This window comes from Daldinia vernicosa (genome assembly GCF_022497035.1).
Source record: "Daldinia vernicosa strain CBS 139.73 unplaced genomic scaffold F5Y00scaffold_11, whole genome shotgun sequence".
In the NCBI taxonomy this organism is placed as follows: domain Eukaryota; kingdom Fungi; phylum Ascomycota; class Sordariomycetes; order Xylariales; family Hypoxylaceae; genus Daldinia; species Daldinia vernicosa.
This window is the reverse complement of record NW_025953927.1, coordinates 327,952-349,250: the sequence shown is the minus strand read 5'-3', so window position 1 is coordinate 349,250 and position 21,299 is coordinate 327,952. Positions and strand designations below refer to the sequence as shown.

General features: G+C 45.5%; 7 protein-coding genes across 7 annotated transcripts; 3 read left to right on the top strand and 4 right to left on the bottom strand.

Moving 5' to 3' along the window:
• Window positions 1-2,564: 2,564 nt before the first annotated feature.
• On the bottom strand, window positions 2,565-4,492 carry F5Y00DRAFT_267873 (FAD-binding domain-containing protein; the record flags this gene model as incomplete). The annotated part of the gene is made up of 2 exons (XM_048012146.1): window positions 2,633-4,492; window positions 2,565-2,580 (listed from the first exon to the last, which is right to left on the bottom strand). Exons 1-2 carry the CDS (start codon window positions 4,348-4,350, stop codon window positions 2,565-2,567), a joined length of 1,734 nt encoding a protein of 577 aa, XP_047867117.1. The 5' UTR covers window positions 4,351-4,492.
• Window positions 4,493-5,123: 631 nt separating this feature from the next.
• Window positions 5,124-6,414, bottom strand: F5Y00DRAFT_259725 (uncharacterized protein; the record flags this gene model as incomplete). The annotated part of the gene is made up of 2 exons (XM_048010922.1): window positions 5,124-6,228; window positions 6,329-6,414. The coding sequence occupies 2 exons, from the start codon at window positions 6,412-6,414 to the stop codon at window positions 5,124-5,126; spliced, it is 1,191 nt and encodes a 396-aa protein (XP_047867116.1).
• Window positions 6,415-7,407: 993 nt separating this feature from the next.
• On the top strand, window positions 7,408-8,652 carry F5Y00DRAFT_267872 (uncharacterized protein; the record flags this gene model as incomplete). The annotated part of the gene is made up of 1 exon (XM_048012145.1): window positions 7,408-8,652. The coding sequence occupies one exon, from the start codon at window positions 7,408-7,410 to the stop codon at window positions 8,650-8,652; it is 1,245 nt and encodes a 414-aa protein (XP_047867115.1).
• Window positions 8,653-9,191: 539 nt separating this feature from the next.
• F5Y00DRAFT_230530 (uncharacterized protein) lies at window positions 9,192-11,255 on the bottom strand. The gene is made up of 3 exons (XM_048006920.1): window positions 10,183-11,255; window positions 10,007-10,121; window positions 9,192-9,952 (listed from the first exon to the last, which is right to left on the bottom strand). The coding sequence occupies exons 1-3, from the start codon at window positions 10,732-10,734 to the stop codon at window positions 9,318-9,320; spliced, it is 1,302 nt and encodes a 433-aa protein (XP_047867114.1). The 5' UTR covers window positions 10,735-11,255; the 3' UTR covers window positions 9,192-9,317.
• Window positions 11,256-11,662: 407 nt separating this feature from the next.
• On the top strand, window positions 11,663-13,504 carry F5Y00DRAFT_230528 (uncharacterized protein). Its single transcript, XM_048006919.1, has 2 exons — window positions 11,663-12,132; window positions 12,240-13,504. Exons 1-2 carry the CDS (start codon window positions 11,675-11,677, stop codon window positions 12,997-12,999), a joined length of 1,218 nt encoding a protein of 405 aa, XP_047867113.1. The 5' UTR covers window positions 11,663-11,674; the 3' UTR covers window positions 13,000-13,504.
• A 35-nt stretch (window positions 13,505-13,539) lies between these two features.
• Window positions 13,540-19,510, bottom strand: F5Y00DRAFT_230527 (uncharacterized protein). The gene is made up of 6 exons (XM_048006918.1): window positions 19,214-19,510; window positions 19,053-19,119; window positions 18,615-18,995; window positions 15,929-18,567; window positions 15,648-15,861; window positions 13,540-15,594 (listed from the first exon to the last, which is right to left on the bottom strand). The coding sequence occupies exons 1-6, from the start codon at window positions 19,289-19,291 to the stop codon at window positions 13,691-13,693; spliced, it is 5,283 nt and encodes a 1,760-aa protein (XP_047867112.1). The 5' UTR covers window positions 19,292-19,510; the 3' UTR covers window positions 13,540-13,690.
• Window positions 19,511-19,606: 96 nt separating this feature from the next.
• Window positions 19,607-20,987, top strand: F5Y00DRAFT_230524 (UBC-like protein). Its single transcript, XM_048006917.1, has 4 exons — window positions 19,607-20,003; window positions 20,087-20,166; window positions 20,236-20,441; window positions 20,522-20,987. The coding sequence occupies exons 1-4, from the start codon at window positions 19,934-19,936 to the stop codon at window positions 20,589-20,591; spliced, it is 426 nt and encodes a 141-aa protein (XP_047867111.1). The 5' UTR covers window positions 19,607-19,933; the 3' UTR covers window positions 20,592-20,987.
• The last annotated feature ends 312 nt before the right edge of the window (window positions 20,988-21,299 follow it).

Below are 21,299 nucleotides of genomic sequence, written 5' to 3'. Positions count from 1 at the left end.
GAGGAGGTTGGTGTAGGACTTGGACTACGTGGCAGACCACACAAATTGATGTTTAACAAGTGGGAGACTGAATGCAACTTTGCGGTGTTACTAAAGTACCAATAAAATCTATATGGACTTGTTATTATTGTCAATTTTGATGGCTGGCTGATGTGTAAAAAGTAGCAAGTGACATATCATATTTTCCTCTCCGTAACGTGTAAGTACAGGTAGGTTAGGTACTTAGTTTAAGTACTTGTAGCTCTTTGGCACCAACAGCAGATATGAACACTGCCTCTAAGTTTAATCCATTAAGTCTTTGTCATTGAGATAGTTTTAATCTGTTAATTACCTACTTCCCATGTATAAGTGAAGCTAAGGTATCGATGTACCTCCATACCTACCTTTCGGGCCGTGTTTAGCCACAGCAGCCACGATACACTGGCAAATTATCACTATCCTCTCCACTTTTTACTTGTACATAATATTTACCTACGTCATACCCCTCATTTTTAATGTTGTCTTAACGACATCTTGTCAGGGTATGAGTGGAGCTAGGTAGACAGGAACAAGCATACATAGACGTACATAGTAAAGGTACCTAGGTACCTTATAAGGGGCGCGCCCTCGGAAAAGGATAGAATTTTAAGCGTTAATAAATTCATACTACCACATGGCTACTATATAGTAGCTTTGCGACTGTTTCAAACATTCACTCTACGTATGACATACATCAAGGGTTCTTTCCGACAACTCTCTATAAGGGGTAGGGACACATGAGCCATGAAAACTAATTTTAATAATAGGTTGTGGTAGACCGACGATAATTGACTATACTCTAGTGTAGGTGTCAGTCAATGCTGCTAGCCAAGGTCTTTTCACCGACGGTATTAAAAGTACATTAGTTTATAACATTATAGCCAGCAAATCAATTATCTATGCTGAAAGAAATATTCGTCATCTGGGTCCAAAAACGTCGGATTAATAATGGTAATCCGTTGTTTATTGCTATTCTTTTTATTTTTAAGTTTCAAATGACATACTCGTGTTAATTACCCTGCTGTCGACAGACACTTCAAGGTTATACGATAGTAGAGCTGTCAGGGTGGCTACAGGGGGTCTCTACGACTATATAAGAGGCGCGAAGCGCCCTCGTCAGAAGTTAGAAGGCCAGGCGTTACTAACTTCAATATAATCACTACTTGGTCTACCTACCCTGTACACTCAATTTGTGCATGATTCACCTCAAAAGGGCATCTAATCCTGACAAGAGCGCCATGGAACGTGAGATGTGCAAATTGGACGTCACGTTCTTCGAGGGGCTGAGCTGAAGAGCCAGCAATGAGACTGATTCTAAACAAGGTAATGGTTGGGAACTTCATGTTGGTGATGGATTTACTCGGTAGTAAATGTAGTAAATGCGAGTGTGCTATGGTAGATAATGAAGCTGGGATTTATTGTCTTGGTGGAAGCGTGAATAAGGTAGGTAGTTTGGAACGAACCTCTTAGTTCTTAACACATGCTTTAAAATACAATTGCTATTATTCAATTTTTCAACACAATTGTCCTTGAATAATTCAATTATTATCGTTCAACACAATTGTAATCGTTCAACACAATTGACATTGTTCGTAGCTGTTATGTTTTAAGGTATATAAATTGAACATCCAAATCCAAATTTCCAACCAGAAGTTTCAGTATCTATCCAGAACAACCACCTTCCATCCTTCAATATTACCATCTCGATAAACCTCACACAAGATATCTTATTCTTGGAAAAATACCTGGTATCTATCACCGCCTCCATATCAACTTCAACCTTTCCTCGTATCATACCTAAATCTTCCTCCCGACGACAACTGCAATCCAAAATGGGCAAATGCACTTGTGCTTGTGGTTGTACAGCCTCTGCTCCAGATGGCAAGGCTCACTGTGACTCCTGCCGAAAAGGAGATTGCGTCGGTGATTCCATGATTGGCGAGCTCAATGTATTCTCAGGCACGTCGACCCAGACAGCCTGTGGCTTGATGGAAAGAGAGATTTTCACGCATGAAGAAGATGAAGAAGATGAAGCTGATGAAGCTGATGACGCTTCCGCCTAATTGTGGCTATAGTCATACACCAAGATGACTTTATCCTCATATCATTTTAGGAGTCTTTATCTCCCTATGTAATTTACGAATAAGAAAATCAATATAATTTACTTATACACGTAAGCCAAGTCTTATTAATAGATACCTACCTAGGTACCTCCCAGGCAGGTGATTAAATACCTACTAATAAGTTGCCTAAAAATGCGTTCTTAATAGTTTAAGAGTTTAATAACTATCTGTTTAATTTTTAAAAGTTTAGTAGTTTAATAATAACGCCTTTGGCGAAATTGAAAACCCATTTCAACTTGCAAATAATAATGACGATATGTGAGATCATATAGCTTTCGTCCTAGGAGAGGTACAGATCAAATACATGTACAAGGTATGTTATGACTTCATACGGACTTATTACTTAAAAAAAAAAAAACCTTTGGATTAGACGTTCCGTGTAGTATAATTACCTCATAATAGTTTCTATGTTACGGTCGACATCTAGTTGTAACTTTCCCTGGCAACTAAATCTGTCGGTCAACATGTCTTTGTTTTCAAACCCAACGCACTTCCAGCACTTCAAGAGCCCATTTGGATCGTACTTCTTTTTAACCTCGAGCAAGGCTTTATAGTTATCGCCCCACCAAGACTCTTGCCAGTTCGCAGTGAAGGGGTTCGCTTCGTTCGGGTAAGTCCCCCCATCGGTACCTGTCAACTCCTCCGCAAGAAGCGTCCCTCTTGTCACAGCTGTCATATTTTGCAAGCGATCGACGTATGACGCGTTCCAGGCAATCGCTAGGGATGTCGAAATATCCCAGAGGGAGTTATACCAGGCTGGCTGGACAGAAGTTATTGGCCTCGTATTATTTCTCACTCTCAGCTTCGTCCCGCTCTCTGCTACGAAGGGCGTATCTACCGGACAATAGAAGTTCCGCGGGTCAAATCCTAACTCCTGTGTAGTCTTTATGAAATCCATCAATTTGATAATTCCAGCATCGTGATTAAAGAACTTCTGGGGTATAAGCCTCGTTGCCAGCACACGCGTAACCCCAGCTGTGGTTAGAGCCCCTGGTAAGACGTATTTATTCCACACGTCGAGAAAGTTAGGGAGAACCTCTACTACACTACTACCCCCGTGGGCAAGTGCAAATTCCGATGCATTTCTCATGGAGCCCCTAGCAGCGGTTCCATCGTCGGTTAAGTTGGCTATCCCCGGTACAGGATTCATATAAGTCAGATATATGCCTCCCGCATGGCCTCCCCATCCTTGTTTACCCCAAGCCAAGGATTCCCGGGCCATTAACTCAATCCACTCTATGGATGTTTCTGCTGTGATATTTGAAGGCAGTTTGATGCTTGCGACTGCGACTGGTATTAACGGTTCAACACGGTGAGTAGCTTCCAGCACAACGCCGAATGTCCCTCCACCGCCACCCCGTAGAGCCCAGAACAAGTCTTCGTGCTGGCATTGATTTGCAACTCGAACAACCCCATCAGGCGTCACGATCTTAAATTCAACAACACGATCAGCTCCGAGGCCATACACTGGTGATAATACGCTATGTCCGCCACCAAGGACCCACCCCCCAGAAGCTGCAACTGATGGGGAATAACCACCAATAAAGGTGCTTTCATGTTCATATGCGAAATTGTAAATATCTCCTGTGCTGACACCGGTGCCCGCGGTAATGGTCCGGCCCAGTCTCAAGTCTGATCCACATCCCTCTGGGACGAAGTCATTATGGAGGGTAAGGCCTCGCAACTTGTGTACCCAAAGAGCGATTGACCTTTTCTGGCTGTTCCTAGTCATGTAATCATGTCCACTATTCTTGATAACTAAAGGAACTCCATGAAACTGGGTAAAGTTCAGAGCTGCAATGATATCCGAAATTCTCTCGACTTCAATATAGTACGACGGAACACTGCCTTGGTTGCATGAAGCCCCGAGGGCGGGCTTGGCTGCTGGAACTGCTGTATTATCCAACGTACACTGATTCAAGGGATCCCCTAGACACATCTCACCCTGAAGATTCATATAGCTGCTGGGCCTGTCTGCGCGTATTGAATTCGTAGTATAACCCTCTCGGACAACAGTGCAAGCCACCTCATTTATCGCGACTTTATTCCCGTTATAGAACGAGTAGCATGGTAATGCAAAAGGTTGAATTCCATGGAGACGTCCGCCTACGGAAATATTGAGTGAAGTCCATGACTCTTGACTCTGTCCCTCGCCACAGACCACGAGTCGAGCAAGCGACCAAACTAAGTATATCGTATATCCTTTCATATTAAGCGAGTTCGACGTTCTATACAAGAACTCAATAGCGGCATAGATAGTGGCATGGGAAGAATACTAAAGCCCGACTGGTATGACTTGACTTGGCCTGGGTAGATCGTAAATATTTTCTATTTGTGTAACAGGTACGGACATTGAGGATGTACGTATATATTTTTGATAATATGTGATTGGCGTATTTACTGTGGCTAACGTGGCTAAGACTATGGCTTTATAAGGGCATTCAAGTCAGTCCGAAGATATAACCAGGTAGCTAAGCCCTATAAGCCAATATACCTGACCTGACTTGACTTATCGAACTCGCTGGTATGGATTGCCCAATCTATTCTATTACTAAAAATTCAAAACCATAGAGTTAGGTAGTCCCTGATAGAAGGTATGATTATTGAACCTGACTGGTTGTGTCGTATTACGAGGGTGGTGATATTATGTGAGCCTGTTAGGACTACCCCGTTAACTCCGTAACTGGAATTTGTCGCATGAATACTACACAAAGTGACAGCTAGTCTTATTCTGTGAGCATTACCCCGGAGTCTGAAAATGAACTAATAATAAGGGGTTTTAAAATATTAACTTAGGTACCTACCTATCTACCTACCTATCTAATACCTTTTACAGTCTGTATTTATATTTCAGTTAAGATAAGCGCAAGGACATGGTACTTGTAAGTAAGTGAATCATTTTGGGATATCAACTTACGAGCGAGTAACGGGGAGTAGTACCTGAATTAATTTCTTATCCTGCATCCTTGGCGGCTGTCTTCATTAAGGCCGCGTATTGGGGTTGGAATCCCCAGGCTCCAACGTCAATACCTTCCGGGGTGCATCCAGTACGTGATCCCACTCCTCCCCTAGGTAACTCATCGCTACTGATGCAGCTCTGCTAGCCCAGCCAGCATACCACCTCTTTGGACAGCGATGCATGATACAACACCAATAAGTAAATATAACAAGTGACGTTGAATGTCTTTGCGAAAGAGCAGAGATATACTGCTCCGGAACAGCGGCTGGCCAATCTATGAACTGACGCGAGTTTCCAGGGTATCCATTAACCTCAATAATCCATTCTTTCAGGCATATAATCGACTGCAAGCAAGCGCGCTTAGTCTCGCCCGTAGTATCCTCGGGATAGTCGAGCGAATCAAGACAGGCTAAGATATTCAGTGCGAGTTCATCCAGACACATCTTGGGTGATTGTAGGCGAGGCTGGGTGAGGAGCATCAATGAACTCTTTCGTAGAAATGGCGCCAACTCAGTAGCCAACTGGAAGGAACCACGTAAAACATGGAATAGCTCAAGATAGTTGTCTATCGTGTCGGGTGCTTTTAAAAGGGCAGCAAATTGGAAAATTATAACTCCAATTCCAAATATCAAGACCGCCATCCAATTAGTCCCATTCACCTCCGGCCGTGAGTGTCTGAACAAGACCGATGCTTCGATATGATGTTGGTGTGCGGAAGTATATAGATCTGAGCGCGATGTACTCTGAGACCATTGGTGAAGCTCATAGAGCGCCGTGAATGTTCGATTTACGTACTCAAAAGTGCTCGCCAGGCGACTGAATTCATGACCAAAGATTCCACTTTCGATATTTGGTAGCAACGATAGGAGGTACGTCTCCTCCATGACTCGAATCATTGAAATCGTTGCCCTCGGGTTTAAAATTTCGTGCCACGCCCCGCATAGGCTCACATTACCAAAGAGAGCCTGAGGATTCAAATCAAACTTGGTGTTTCTAAAGTGTGTAAGGTCATTCGAGGTATTACCGACATTGGATTTCCAGACGGAGGCTTTCGCTTGTGACTTTGAAGACCGAATAGGGGCCAATTCATAAGCGTTTGTGGAAGTAAAAGAGCAGGATTCGTTACGTCTATGACAATTAGCACAGATTGGTGACTGCAGATTGCACTAAGCACGCTGTTAGATGATAGGGAGTTTGGGTATGTATTGGAAGAATGCCTCACCCTTACGCGACGCCTCCGACAAGGCGCACAGCTATTACGGGACTTTCTGTGATATTGTCGGGAACCGCTCCGACGCTCTCTATTTTGAGCATCCTCCATGGACAATGGGACTAAAAATACCTAACACTCAACTATAAGTTTTTCCTGAGATATAATATATTGGTGCAGTCTTTCAGGTATCCCAAACGACCTTAGATCTTGTAACTTGTAAACGATGGAAGCCCTATGTACGAGGGTTGAACCAAGACTATATAATTCGGTGCCGAGACCTATTTATAATATCCGACAAGTTGATCCTATCATGGTAGAAGAATAAAACATTACCAGGATGTCTCGAGCGCAGTTATACCCTACGTACGCGTGGCGGTGCAGACAGATCGATCTATCTCTTACTGTTCTAGGTCTAGTGTACGAGCATCCTGTAAACCCTCAAGAGCCCCTATTAATGTTACTCCACCATGCATGGCTTCCGGTAAAGAGGCTATGAGGTGTCATATCTACTTCTCTGCAAAATAAAGTAATACAAATTAGATGAGGTTGCCAGGTCAAGAATCTTCTGAGCGGGCCGGCCATAGCCTATCTTACCTCATATTTCTATTAGCAACTACAGTGAAGTCTCGCCATATCGAATTACATAGAAGAAACATTGATATGCATTCGTTATAGAGTGAATTCGTTATAGAATATAGGGTGCACGGGCCGTATATACAGTAAGCACTAAAAATAGGGGAGGGCGTACATAAAACTCAGAGCTTAAGCCGTTTTACAGATGCATTACATAGGTGGGTAGCCAAAATAATATTGACTTCACTATACATACCTACCTCATATAGGTACGCTTCAGGTTTAGTGTACGAGCTGAGGAGTTGCTCGTGCAAAGTTCCAATTGTATATCATATAATGAATATCCTTACGGACTCAGACTCGGACTTCAATTGCCGTGTCATGTGTATATAAAGCAGTTGCTTCACTCCCGTTTCCTTGTAATCCTCGTAGAATTATATAGCATGCTCTAAATAGCATTAGGCTCAACTTCTCGTCAATCTCTGATACCTTTTCTAGCTTCTCTAATATTCCTTGAAAAGATGCAGTTGAAACGTCTCGCCTCAGTTTTACTTACTCTCTTTAATTGCTCAAGAGCTTGTCTTCATGATCATGTTCGTGCGCCTCAACGACGCCATATAGAGGATGCTCTCAACAAGCGAAACGTATCGGCACCAGTGAAAACAGCAATAACGAATGTGCGAGTCTTCAATGGCTATACCATAGGCAAGCCACAGACCGTCATCATCGATGGCGGATACATTACCGATCGCCATGAAGGCATCAAGAAAACTATTGACGGTGGCAATCGCATTTTAATTCCCGGGTTGATAGACTCACACGCACACGTGTTGGACGTCGAAGGCCTCGAAAATATGACTTCATACGGTGTTACGACGATATTCAACATGGCCTGCTCAGACTTCGAACTCTGCAACTCTCTCAGGTCAAATCCAGGCCTCGCATCACTTTTTACCACCATGCTAACTGCCCTATCCCCAGCCGGTGGCAACTCTAAGCTCAACCCAGTGTTGCCCGAGCAGCGGCTTTATCCTAACACAGACCCCAAATCCCTCGTCGACTATTCTTTCAACAACGGCTCCGACTACTTCAAGATCGTAGGTGCAGCTGATGGGCCGACCCAGAACCAGTATAACGAAATTGTCAAATATACGCACTCGTTGGGTCACTTTACCGTCGCGCATTCGACTACTGTCTCTGCCTACACGAAGGCAGTGTTATCACAGATAGACGTCGTGCAGCATATTCCCGATGACGGTTTATTGTCCTCCTCCGTCGTTGGATTAATGAAGGAACACAACCTAGCTTCTACTCCGACTATGGAGATATTCCGCCAAGCGCACCTTATACAGCCAGCGATACTATATTTTCTCCGTGGGAACAACACGGACAATACGACATATGATAACGTCCTCAGCAATGTAAGGCACCTACACCAAGCTGGCGTTACCATACTGGCGGGGACAGATTCGGTCGGCACTCTACCCTCAATCAACTTTCCCTATGGAGACTCGCTCCACCAGGAGCTGCTGAATTTGGTGGGCATTGGCATGACACCCGCGGAGGCACTACGAGCTGCGACGATTGTCCCTGCAACAGTGCATAGGTTGAACGATAGGGGTGCAATTCGACCTGGTCTGCGCGCCGATTTAGTCCTACTAAACAGCGACCCTCTAGTGAATATCTCCAACACCAGAGATATTGCTAAGGTTTGGGTTGGCGGCATAGAATACGCCAATGTTGCGAAGCCAGGTAGTGAGGCTTGAGAACTTACCCAGGTAGAAAGCAGATGGTGAATTTTGTCAATAGGGGGCGGGTGAGAGCATTCGACTATAGATGCACTTGTTATTCTAAACCACAGGGTTGAGTACTATTTTAGATACTCGCCCAACTTGAAAATACCAATACTTATTCAATAATATAGGTCTTATATTCATATCTAAGTAGACTTCGCGGCCGTCTTTATGTAGTCTGACAGGAACAGGATTTTGTGCCTAATATGTAAATATTTCTTCAATGATAATACTTCTTCTCCCTACGCCGTATGAAATATTATGCCTTGTCTTTCAGCTCATCCAGGTCTATACTAGTCTGCAAGTTTACGTAATACTATTTGAACAAAGTCAACTCTATAACTTAGGTACCTAGCCTAAGCTTATATAAAGCTGGCTATGTTTACTTACCTGGAGGTACGATAAGATCGAAGTTTCTGAGAGTCTGGTTGTTCACCGTGGCCTTTCTCGGCGTTCTCCCTTTCGTGTGGCTTAGCCAACTTTGGTCAAGTCAACTCGAGTTAACTCTAATCTTATTCCGATCATGTTTTCAATTAGTCAATTTTACCTAGACTACCTAGTCTAGGTATACATTATAGTATTATAACTATACGAGTATATTATCGAGCTCCTTCCAGTAGCTTTCGCTCCCCTGATGGTCAAGCCGGGCCCTCACCATCGAAGAACTCCTCGTCCAGTAAACCCAGCAAAGCCTTTTGTCCCTCCCACTGTTCTTCAGCGGTAGGCCTAATTTGCTCGGGAGGCAGTACGAAACCAAATCTGCCCGTGTCCCGGAGTTCGATGGTATAGGAGAACTCGGCATATCCAATGCTGTAAACGTGGTCAGGCGCCGCACCTGTCGTTGGATACAGAGTCGCTCCGCTAGGTCCGAAAGTAAAGGTAGTTCGCGCGTCTGAACTATCCCGAATCGTTTCACTGACTATGCCAGCTGCCTTGGTCCACTTGCCAAGTTCGGGCGCATATAGCGTCTCCTTGTACCCAAACGGCGATAGAATATATTGCCCATAACTGTGCCAGTCTATGTATAGCTTGATGCCCGCGCCATCGCGTAACTGACGTACAAGTTTATCTAAACCCTGGTTCTCCGGTGTGTCAGAAGGTGCCTCGCCCTTGTAGCTCTGCGAGCATGGGTTTGTGGAGGCGCCTAATGGGTTCGCATCCCATGCAAATTCCCAATTACGGTTAATGTCCCGACCAATGCAAGACTGGTTCCCAGGTGGTGGTTGGCGGTTTTTACGCCACAAGCGATCAGTTGTTTGAGAATACACAAAACCTTTGGCTTGTTAGTTAATCGTCCCTTACGAGGTGTGGACTATATAATACTTACCGTCCGGGTTCACAATTGGTATAATGTAGAAGTCATACTTATCCAAAAAGGAACGAGTGAGATTGTCGCCGCCACTGTAGCCATTAACTAGCTGGAGCGTTATATACTCGACGACCTAAAAAATAAATAAAAGATAAGCCTCATATTATGTATATCAGCACAGCGCCAAGGCTCACCGGCGATGTAATCCATTCTCTCGCATGCACATTTCCATGGTAAAGCACTGCCGGTTTTCCGGGTCCACTCGCGCCCCATAGATGGAGACCGTATATATTTCTCCCCTCATAAGAGGTGCCAGATGAAATGAGCTCTGAGTTGTTTGGGAATGACTTTTGCAAATCCTCGAAATATTGGATATGATCCTGATAGTCGTGGTACGAATCATACCACGAGAGGTCCCCAGTCTGTCTTTTCCAGACAGAGTTAGAAATAGACTCGGATGCGATCGAGTCTCCCAGGTTCTCGTGCATGACTTCATAGTCAAGGTCAAGTGCTTCGAACGTGGCAACCTGATCAGGGGAAATGAGGATATCTAGGTGCTTGTAGACATCTCGGTTCCACTGTTCGTAAAGTATTCCCGAGAGTTTCTCTTTGGTAGACGATGGGTGCCCATGCGTGTTTATCCGCAAGACCTTGTATCCATCATAGGATACGACATCGTTCCTAGGAGATATTGGAACGCTTGCAACGAGCGAAGCTAGAATTGGAACTAATAGAGAAAACCTCATTGCGAAGAACGAAGCAGCAAATCAAGAGCTTATGAAGCGAAAAGAGAAATCCTGCAAAGCACCTGCGTATATATAAGGTACAATACCTAGGTAGGTAGGTAGGTAAGGTATATATATACAGTCAGGGCTTGGCTTGCTTACCATGAACAAACAATAAGGTGATATGATCCCTGATGGCGAGTTCAGCACTTAGCACTACGCGGTAGCATTGGAAAATGAACTGTTCTCTTTCAAAGATTCGTAATTGGTGCGAATATAAATCATTGGGGGGCGATGTAGGTTTTTTGCTTCATTTTGGAGAAATCGCCAAGCAGCGAACATCTTGGGATGCAATTCTACCTTCCAGATTGACTCTGGCGGCATCGACTGCGTGATTCTTAACATCAATTGCGCCAACCGGGCAAAATAATAGTTATGTCATATATAGAGTTAAAGTCTTGTCGTCATTATAGTGATCTTGTTTACTGGTGCCGGCATTGATTATGATATGAGATGAGATGATAACCTTCTTTGATACTTTCTGTGCCTTGTCAAACAGGGGGAGGGGAATATCAGCAAATTGCAGTTGCACTCCTTAGAAGAATATATTGAAGGTACCTAGGTGGTTATATGAATCGAAGACCCATTATGCACCTATACACTATATACTAGGTACATAACGAGGTATATGGTCCGAGCTCCAAGCAAACTCCGGATTCCGAGGTTCGAGCCATTAATTATTACTCGAATTAATGGGAGCTTCGTAAAAATGTCATCATTCGCATTTTTGAGCTTCTAAGTTCCATCCTCAGCTCACGATCCGTGACGTGGTTCTCAGCTTCTAACAGCTAGCCTGTTACTATTCTACCACCAATACATTCCAATAGTAGTATTTACTTTACTATAATAAAAACAGGAATTGTTTGTGTGTGTGTGTGTGTGTGTGTGGCAGCAGTCAATAATGTCGCTGACCAGAGCTGAGAAGATCGTCTCGTCCACGTTACGGAGAGGCACCAACTACCCGACATCACGAGCTTTGCTAACCCCGACTCTGACATTGGGCGCTCTGAAAACCTTCCACAACACCACGAAATCGCCAGCACCATCACAGCCCGGGATATCAGGCCTCGGTACCATCCCGCCCTCATACTTCCAACGCCCCTCCCTCCCCGCCAACACCATCATACGCTTCGTACCCCAGCAGACGGCATGGATTGTTGAGCGCATGGGAAAGTTCAACCGTATTCTCGAGCCTGGTCTTGCTATCCTAGTTCCATTTCTCGACCGAATCGCCTACGTCAAGAGCCTGAAAGAGGTGGCCATCGAAATACCTAGCCAAAGCGCTATCACAGCCGACAACGTAACTTTAGAGCTAGACGGTGTACTTTATACCCGGGTATTCGACGCGTATAAGGCCAGGTATGTCTAATATCCTATATACACCGTTCTATTTCACTCACGTATTTCCGTGTGCCCAACCATCTTTTCGTTCAACAGCCCACTTTACTAATACGCTACTCCTCCAGCTACGGCGTAGAAGATGCCGAGTATGCCATTTCGCAGCTTGCCCAGACCACAATGCGCAGCGAGATCGGTCAACTAACCCTCGACCACGTGCTAAAAGAGCGCGCCGCTCTCAACATCAATATAACCGCAGCTATCAACGAAGCAGCACAAGCCTGGGGCGTCACATGCCTACGTTACGAGATTCGCGATATCCACGCCCCGGCCGCCGTTGTCGAAGCTATGCATAGGCAGGTTACGGCTGAGCGGTCCAAGCGTGCTGAGATCTTGGAATCTGAGGGTCAGCGCCAAAGCGCCATAAATATTGCCGAGGGTAAGAAGCAGAGTGTCATCCTGGCATCTGAAGCCTTGCGTTCTGAGCAGATCAACCGCGCCTCTGGTGAGGCTGAGGCTATTCTTATGAAGGCCAAAGCCACGGCGTCCGGAATCGATGCTGTAGCCCGCAGTATCAGTAGCGGCGGCTCTTCGGCCCAGGGTGCCGTCAGCCTAAACGTGGCCGAGAAATACGTCGATGCCTTCAGCAAGCTAGCACGTGAGAGTACCGCTGTCGTGGTCCCAGGCAACGTGGGCGATATTGGTGGTATGATTGCTACGGGTCTAAGTGTGTTTGGCAAGGTAGGCGAGGCCCAGAGCCGCACCATGGCCAAGCAGCTAGTAGAGAAAGGCGAACCGACTTCAGAGGAATCAACTGGTCCCAAAACTAGCCAGAGCGTCGTAGACTCGATGGTGCGCGAGTTCGACAACACAGCCAAGAGGAAGTAAAGAAGCAATTCTGTAAGATCCCATTTTGAGGAGCAGGTGCATTATTATGAATTACGGGGACAACGAGGGAAGGCAGGTAAAGGAGAAGGGGCATGAAAATTTTAAATTGGGCTGGTAGAAAGCTCAACTGTATCACCAGGAAGCATCTCTTGTACCTTCAATTGGTATTTGAAAACTGTGAGCGGGGACTATTCGGTAGTGGTGAAGAAAAAAATATTTATAAAAAGGGTAGAGCATGGCGTCGGCGAGCATTAAGGGGGAGCATACACAATCCCTTCATCCCTTTGACCTCCATCACTAGGTTAGCATACTCGCTATCCCCTTATCCATCTAACCCATCTTATGTATATCTATTGTAACTTCCCGAGACATTATCACACGCACCTCACAACCCCTCGAAAGGCAAACCGTAGACTTAGGAGATGGTAGTATCAGGTGTCTAGGTAAAGCTCGCCCGGGAACATCGAGATGAATATAAATCTACTCTCAAATTATGACAAGTGAATTACATCTTCCTTACTGTTACGCTGCTATTGTGCATGCAAGAACCTATTTGGAATTGATCAATGTTTATTTAGTCTTATACGACGACAGTAAAGCAAGTCAAGTCGGCCAAGTTGACTAATAAATTTACAATAGCTAACCGACTAAGGCACCTACCTAGTTATCAGCCTACTGGAAAGCTTCAACATCAAATCCCCAGTTCGGACCCAATAACCTCTAATGCTTTCGTCAGTAGCATTAATACACTCTCATCCCCGCTGGCCCCTGTCACTTTAATCGCACTAACCAGCAACGGATAGAGCCTAAGCAGATGTTTGCGACTCTCGCTCTCAACATTAGGCGTATCTGGGATGGCTTCCGGTTCGCTCTTGAGCTCGACTAGCCTTTCGAGCACCCGCGTAAGCTCCTTACGTTGGCTCAATGGCTGCGGCATATGCCCACGCAACGGTTGGTCTGCGATATAGGCTCTTAGTGTAAGCGCGGCTCTCAGGATAAGATACGGCGCTGCCGTTTGTGCTAACCGCACATACAGAGCATGTGGAGATTCTAGTGTCATGTTACCCGCCACTGATGATAAATTGGGTGGCGGGAAAGCTGGAGTCGGCGGCTGGACTGTGATATGAGGCATTGATGTTTCGATGTGACTTGTTACTAACGCAAACAACTCGTCGAGGCAAACGTAACACATCTTCTCACGCTTGGCTGGGGGTGGATCCACCGTGCGACCATTTCGTGGCTTATATAGGTTCAACAGGCCAACTACATCACCTTCACTATTCCCATATATGAGAGAAGATTCTGCCGGGGCCGGGGTGTGTATAATAGACATGCGAAATAGGTTTTCTGCGAATACTTTCCTCGTCTTATCCGCTACTACCTCTGCGCCTAAGGAGGGGATGATGAGTTCGCGGAGTTTCAAGAACGAGGATATATCGATGTTCTGATCTTCTGCGATATTGACCCTGTCTGGTGGTGCATCACAATCTGCACTGATAATTCCGTTCGCAATGGTAACGATCATTTCCCAAATATCTTGTAGATTTGACCGTGAAATGTCGAGTTTCTGGAGCTGCGGGAGGGTAGCCTCGAGAATGACCAGAGCGGACGTTGTTGATTGCTTCCATGGTTGCTCTGCTTTGGTGATAATGGGGAATTGATACTTAAGCACAATTGGCCGCGACAAAGCCGTTAGCGCAGTCAGGAATGCGCCGTCGTTGTAAATATTTATATCGGCAGCATGGTTCACGATGAGAGATTGGAGAATCGACATGCTGGCTTTGGACATGGCAACGTAAGTGCGCTTCTGCGAATTTCGTTGATTCGACATGTCATATTCTTCGAGGAAAGCCAGCGAGATAAATTCAGATGTCTGAGATATCAGAGCAGACGGGGCCCCTTTTAAGTCGGTCCTGAGCATTTTGATCACATCGAGTACCTGCCCCTGCAGGGGTGTAAGATGTTCAATATCTGCCACATATGTCCCAGGAGTAGCGACTTGCATGACCTCTCGTAATAGTGTTAGCATTCGGCGAATATGGTCAACGGTGAGGTCAGCCTGTATGAGACGATAAACATCGCGAAGAGCCGCGACGTAGGCAAGAAGACAATTTTGATTATCTGTGATCCTTCCCGTGTTGCCATTCTTTGAAACTGGCACACCGCGGGACCATAAATCCCAGGCTAGAGCAATCGTGGTCTTATTGAAATTCTGCTTTGCACCATTCTGGCTTTGCGAGAGCATCTGAGTCAGCGCTTTGAATGTTGCCGTGCTTATTTCCAAAACTTGGAAATCAAGTAAAGAAGCAAAATGCCCCAGGAGTTGTTGCCAATAGGAGTTAAATGTGGGATGAATAGTCAACACATCAAGATAATTGGCAAGGAGGCTGGATATGCCATTGAGCACAACGACGGCCGTGTCATACCAGTCATGGCGGATTTTCTCATCAATTTCGGGTCTTCCAACATTTTCAAGTTCTTTCTCTATAGACGAAAGAAGCTTGAAAATAACAGATTTGATACAGACAGACCATGCCTCTGGGCTAAGCCTGTCTCCGTACGCATCAAAAATCCGTAGTAATGTCTGGATAGCACCTTGATGAGTTATTAGCATAGTAGCAGAGCATATATAATCTCTGGACACTTACTGTTTCTTAAGTCAAGTCTCTCATCGGTGGTTACAGTGGTCAACCTTAGTAGGAGGAGCATCCATAAAGCTGAATCAGACGATGCATCCTCTGCATTTGAGGCCTTCTCGACCAATGACACACCATTAGGATCATTAATCAGACTATCAGTGATCGGAAGCGACCGACTCCTCCCTGAAAGGAAATCGGAAAGCACCCAGAAAAAAGTAACAGTCTGGCACAAATACGTATTAGTACGCTGAATTTGGGGGGAGGGGTGCGGGGGTCAATCCGCGACTTACCGTTAACGCGATATTCAAATCGTCGTCCTGTGAGCAAAATTTATACAGGGTATCAACAAGAATCAGAAAGCATGACTTAGGCAATGACCCAAGGAAATCAGAACAGATCAACTGTAAAGAATTGAATGCGGACCTAATAAGTTTCCCAGACCGTGTCAATAGGATGAGGGATTGGCTTTCGACATCTCGTGTGCTCTCATTAGCGAACCTTCTCTGAATGAAAATGCTTCCAATAACCTCGAACGTGATTTCCCAACCACTCAGAAGCGCATCACCACAATCATCAAGTAGGCTCTTGAGACCTTCGAGAAGGATCCTGTGGATGTCAATATCAGTTGAATGGGTGGCCACAGAAGTAGCACGGTCTTCCGTTTGTAATGGCAATAAAGAATCGCGAAGGGCTTCCAGTAGGCGCAGCTGAACTCTGCTACGTGTCTCATCATCAAGACTCACGGCAGCTCTAGCGGCTTCTAACACAAGTTGAACGAGTATCTCTGCGGCACGAGTGCGAATCTGTGCGGCCGTAGGAGCAGAACCCAGAGTCTTGATAAGTTCAGACGTGATTCGTGCCCAACCTGAGACGTCAGGAGAATAGGTAAGGAGCCTCTCAATATTAATAGCCGCAACTTCGCCGATCTTCGCGAGAGCAAATTGATCTTCTTGGCTGGGCCCTGTGGGTGCTGTCCCAGATCCGCCAACAAGCCTCCGGTGTGGTCCAGTCGGGGTCCGAAGGCCTGGCAGTGGGGGCGACGAGGGCGATGACTGTGGTCGGCTCGACGGTTCTGAAGCTTGGTCAGACTGTTGATCTAAGAGGCTACAGATCGCGTCAACAACTTCCACAAAAGCAACGTTAGGAAAATCAACCGTGCTTTCAAAGAGTCTCGATGCTGCTGTTTCAACAGCTCTTATTTCCGTACTAAAGTTGGCTAGGAGCGAGGCAGCTTCGTTCTCTGCTCTTGGGTCCGGACCCTTGCCGGCGATTGGGGTTCTGCCAGGGGATTTCCCAGTTGTGAACAGAACAAGATCGGCCTGCTGAAGCGTTTCTAAGACAATCGACCACGAAGAGCTTAATGTCGGCCCCAAAGCTATCCCCAGATTTAAGAGCGCACGCAAACATAGGAGGTTCCGAGTATTCAGTGTCTGCGGTATGGTGTTGGCGTCCATAGATGCTTGCCTTTGTCTCTCACCAGCGGCGCCCACCGGGGTTACTAGACTATCAACGCTTAAAAGGCCTCTAGCATTACCCAGAATACTGTTCGGGCCTTCTACAGAGGGGCTAACAGTAGCAGATTTGGAAGAGCTAGTATTAAGACAAGCACTGAATACGTTTGGTGGGACAGCTGCTTTACCAAGTGTTGTAAGGAAAGCGTCTCTTGGAGTTGCGAGATGGAGTAATCCCGCAACATGGGCGAATTTTTGGAAGGCTCGGACGAGACCGTGATAGTATTCCGAATCGAGTGCGGCATATAAAAAGGTAGAACAAGTTGTGAGGATTGCTGGCCAGCATTCATCGATAATGGCCGCACATATCTTAACATCGTTATGCAAGGGGTGGTCCTTAACAGCTAGGGGGTTAAGAGGCACTGGATTCTTCTTGAATGATCCAGATCTCTCAATAGAACTCATCGTGGCAGTCCTTTCTGCCATTTTGTTCGAGGCACCATTATCGTCTTCATTTGGACCTGGCGATTCTCGCCCCATCTCTTGCTGCTTAGCACTGCGTTTGCGAACTCGATTGTCGGGAGGAACTGTGAGCGGCAAGATAAACTTAGCCAGTCCCTCAGACAACGAAGTAATGCAAGATAAAGTCAACGCATATACGTATGACTCGGGGATCGCAGGCGGTTCGGTCTTATCTAGCTGGTCGATGCAAGCAACTCTAACCGTACTCCATTGAGAGCTAATCCCGGTATTATGGCCTTCATTAACAGATCCGCTGATAATTCCAGTGACCCCGCTGGCCTCCAGCATCGCCTGATCTGAAGAGCCCCCTAGATTAGCATACGGGTTAGCGACGGGAATGGTGGATTGATGGCCTAAGCCAATAACCACTGGTTTCTCTGTGCTAACTCTAACGAACGTGGCGGTCAAGTTTTTTAGAATATCTTTCTCTCCCTCCTTATAATCGTAAAAGGCGAAAATACGTCTAAGAAGGGGAGGCTCGGAGAATATACCGCGGAAAACTTCCATGCATAGTGCTCTCCTCCAAGTAGCTGTGTCTTGGTCCAGCAACTGAGTAAGAGTATCAAGAGCCTCGCCACCCTCCGATAGTAAAATATCCAGATGCTTCCGCAATAGCGTGTATAGAATACGTACAAGCCGGACTGACGTCGCAAAGTTCGGTTTTCCAGATATCGCCTTAATGACGAAAGACATTACTCTCGTACGAAGTATATGTGCTTGTTCCGGATGACGTGACTCAACAAAAATAGCAGCGTGCTGGCTCAAGACTGATTCTATCAACTCCAGGCCAAATGTCTGAGGGAGTCCGGTAAATCGGAGATATTCTGGTCGCTGATTCTCTGTCATCAAGCATATGTCTCTGAAAATACGGTAGGCATCCATAGACGCGGTCCGGAGTTGAACATCACCATTACCAGTAGGGGCATGGCCAACAAAACTTCCATCGGATACTGATTCTAAATCAAGTCAGCTTCTGTAATTAAGTTTGAGACATCAAACTTACTGTCTTCAACCGCCACCTTTTCAAATACGGTCATAACAAGCTGCTGAAGTGTAGCGGCAGCAGTATTGTTAACAATTCCATTTTTAGTCGTCTGCAAAATGAAGCAGATGTTCAGTGCAGTGACTAATAGGTCACCTTGGATCTCTTTCGAATAATTCTGGAGTAAGCTAGGCAGAGCTTGTAGAATCTTGAGTTGCACATCAAGACCAGCAGAAGTAGCCTCTCGCAAGGCTTCTAAGACGGGGCTCAACTTGGATCGCGGGAGCGCAGTAGCAAGAATGAGCCGTGACAAGCAGACAATGGCTATCCCAGTAAATTTGGCATTTCTTGTCCCACACGCGATGACGAATGGGTTGACGAAGTTGACCTTTTGGGAAAGTTCTGGTTTTTATCATGAGTATTTTCCAGCAGAGGGGCTTGTCTAAAACAAGGGCATACCAGCAGCTAGTTGGGCTTCATTTGCGGCACGAATTCCCTTCAGCTCTTCCAAAGACTTCTCAGCTGCCTATACAATGAGTTAGTAAAAACCTAAAATGCAGAGAAATAAACCTGAAAGTCTATTATCTCAAGTTATAAGTGGAGTTTGGGTGAAGACATGCCTGTCTAAGATCGTTATGCTTTCGTTTACTCTCTTGTATGAGATTAGTTAACTCCGTGGAGAGGAGCTGAGTGGTCATCTTGGCCAATCAGGTTGAGTAGAATCCATCTGACGAAAACTACTCAAATCTCAGGTGTAGAAGTAAGGCGCTTATAATTATAAGGTACTTAATTTCATTGGGAATTGAACAAAGAATAAAAGTGTAGATCTGTTTAAGTTGAAGTTTAAGTTTCACTGGTGAGTTCAGGGTTCTTGCCAGATTCGTCGTAACTACCCTACCGGGATACCGGGAAATTGCTATGTACCTAATGTATGTACCGTTAGGTAATGACTACCTACATAAGAAGCTGCGCCACATGTTTCGGCCATATCCCTTACTACTTAGAGCCCACATGCGCAGATGAACAGCTACGTAATCACTAAAGAACCCGTGAAAGCAGCTTTGAAATATTGGGTGCCATCCAGGTCCATGCATAAGGTACATGTACCAATGTATACGTAGTACAAACATATAGCGCCCGACAAAAACCCCACCATCCCGCATCATCAAGATTCCATCTTTATCAACAGCATGAGGCTGCTTGCTCCTCTTCTCACAAAGTCAACTACTTACCTTCTCAACTTTTAAACAGCACAACCCAGGTCAAGGTGGGCCTGTCAAGATATCCAACCTACTCGACTACGTCTTTTTCTTCCTTGAAGCCCAGCGTCTACGTTAAATATGGCTAAAGTCCCCCGAAATTTCCGCCTTCTAGAGGAGTTGGAAAAGGGAGAGAAGGGCTTAGGAGCTGGTATATATACTCTACCCCCGCCAAATCGCCCGTTTGCATCTTGCAGGCCCCGGCTAACGTGTGATATATGATATCTATAACAGAGGCTTGCTCCTATGGCTTAGATAATCCCGAAGATCTACTAATGTCCGATTGGAACGGTACCATTCTTGGACCTCCCCACGTCAGTTGCAACTTCGGCGCACCGTTCGTTCGCTCGCGAGGAAGTTCAAGCTAATAGGTTCGACCGTAGAGCGTACATGAGAATCGAATCTACTCCGTCAAGATGCACTGCGGTGATCAGTATCCCGACAAGCCTCCCACGATTCAGTTCGTCAGTCAAGTCAATCTGCCCTGTGTCAACCAGAAGAATGGAATGGTAGACCCGAACCAGTTGCCTTGTTTGGCGCACTGGAAGAGGGAGAACACCATGGAGACCATCCTAATCGAGCTCCGAAGGTTAGTCCAACGAAACTTCTTGAAAGCAACATCAAATTAGGCTAGAGTCTAACGGATTTCTGACTATCGTTTGATAATAGATACATGGCATCCGGCGCATGCAAGAAGCTCCCTCAACCACCCGAGGGATCAGTATACTCTGGCAATTAGGATGGTATTATGCACAATCCCAACACGTGGTACACCGACATCCAATATCATATCAACTTGATAGTATCAAGTTGATACGCCTTGGCTTTTTAGTCTTCAGCACATTATTTACGAAAGGGGGCGGGCGTCACGAGTTTCTATTACCCCTAAGGACGCAATACGACTTCGTAGGTACTATCGGTACCAACGCAGGAGACGTCGATTCGGAGGGAGCTTTGGGAATTAGCCAGATTCATAGCATGAAATAAAAAGTTAAATCACCAAAGAAAACCCCTGCCATTGATGCCGTAGGCAGGTATCTCATGTAGTGAGTGCATGTAGGAAATGCAACAGATTGATCTCACGCTTACGAGTAGTCTGACAATCCCAAAGTTCCCCCGGTCCTACAGCCCAAACGCTAACCCAATATGGTAAAGCCTACTGTCCGGATTTGCTCTAGCGCCCTTTGGGCTCAACTTTAAAAATAAAATAAAATAATTAATTTTTAATTGATTCTTAATTGATTACTAATCAATTCGAGATCGATTATAAATTAATTCGTAATTAATTAAATTTTTTAAAAAAAATGTAAGTACGACGGATTGTACACAAACCAGGTTCACGTGCTGATTAGATAAGAGATTAGATAGATAGCTACAACTATGTACATGAAGCTATTCGCACATCGCACTATACATACTTATACCCAGACGTATGCAACCACTCGAG

What these genes read in the sequence shown, in the direction of transcription:
- F5Y00DRAFT_230530 (XM_048006920.1), bottom strand. Translation starts at nt 10,734, where the DNA reads ATGAGGTTTTCTCTATTAGTTCCAATTCTAGCTTCGCTCGTTGCAAGC. An exon ending in GAGAATGGATTACATCGCCG is followed by an intron (nt 10,122 to 10,182) that starts GTGAGCCTTGGC and finishes TTTATTTTTTAG; the next exon opens with GTCGTCGAGTATATAACGCT. An exon ending in ACCAATTGTGAACCCGGACG is followed by an intron (nt 9,953 to 10,006) that starts GTAAGTATTATA and finishes AACAAGCCAAAG; the next exon opens with GTTTTGTGTATTCTCAAACA.
- F5Y00DRAFT_230528 (XM_048006919.1), top strand. Translation starts at nt 11,675, where the DNA reads ATGTCGCTGACCAGAGCTGAGAAGATCGTCTCGTCCACGTTACGGAGA. An exon ending in TTCGACGCGTATAAGGCCAG is followed by an intron (nt 12,133 to 12,239) that starts GTATGTCTAATA and finishes CTACTCCTCCAG; the next exon opens with CTACGGCGTAGAAGATGCCG.
- F5Y00DRAFT_230527 (XM_048006918.1), bottom strand. Translation starts at nt 19,291, where the DNA reads ATGACCACTCAGCTCCTCTCCACGGAGTTAACTAATCTCATACAAGAG. An exon ending in AGCATAACGATCTTAGACAG is followed by an intron (nt 19,120 to 19,213) that starts GCATGTCTTCAC and finishes CTCATTGTATAG; the next exon opens with GCAGCTGAGAAGTCTTTGGA. An exon ending in AAAGGTGGCGGTTGAAGACA is followed by an intron (nt 18,568 to 18,614) that starts GTAAGTTTGATG and finishes GACTTGATTTAG; the next exon opens with AATCAGTATCCGATGGAAGT.
- F5Y00DRAFT_230524 (XM_048006917.1), top strand. Translation starts at nt 19,934, where the DNA reads ATGGCTAAAGTCCCCCGAAATTTCCGCCTTCTAGAGGAGTTGGAAAAG. An exon ending in AGAGAAGGGCTTAGGAGCTG is followed by an intron (nt 20,004 to 20,086) that starts GTATATATACTC and finishes TATCTATAACAG; the next exon opens with AGGCTTGCTCCTATGGCTTA. An exon ending in ATCCTAATCGAGCTCCGAAG is followed by an intron (nt 20,442 to 20,521) that starts GTTAGTCCAACG and finishes GTTTGATAATAG; the next exon opens with ATACATGGCATCCGGCGCAT.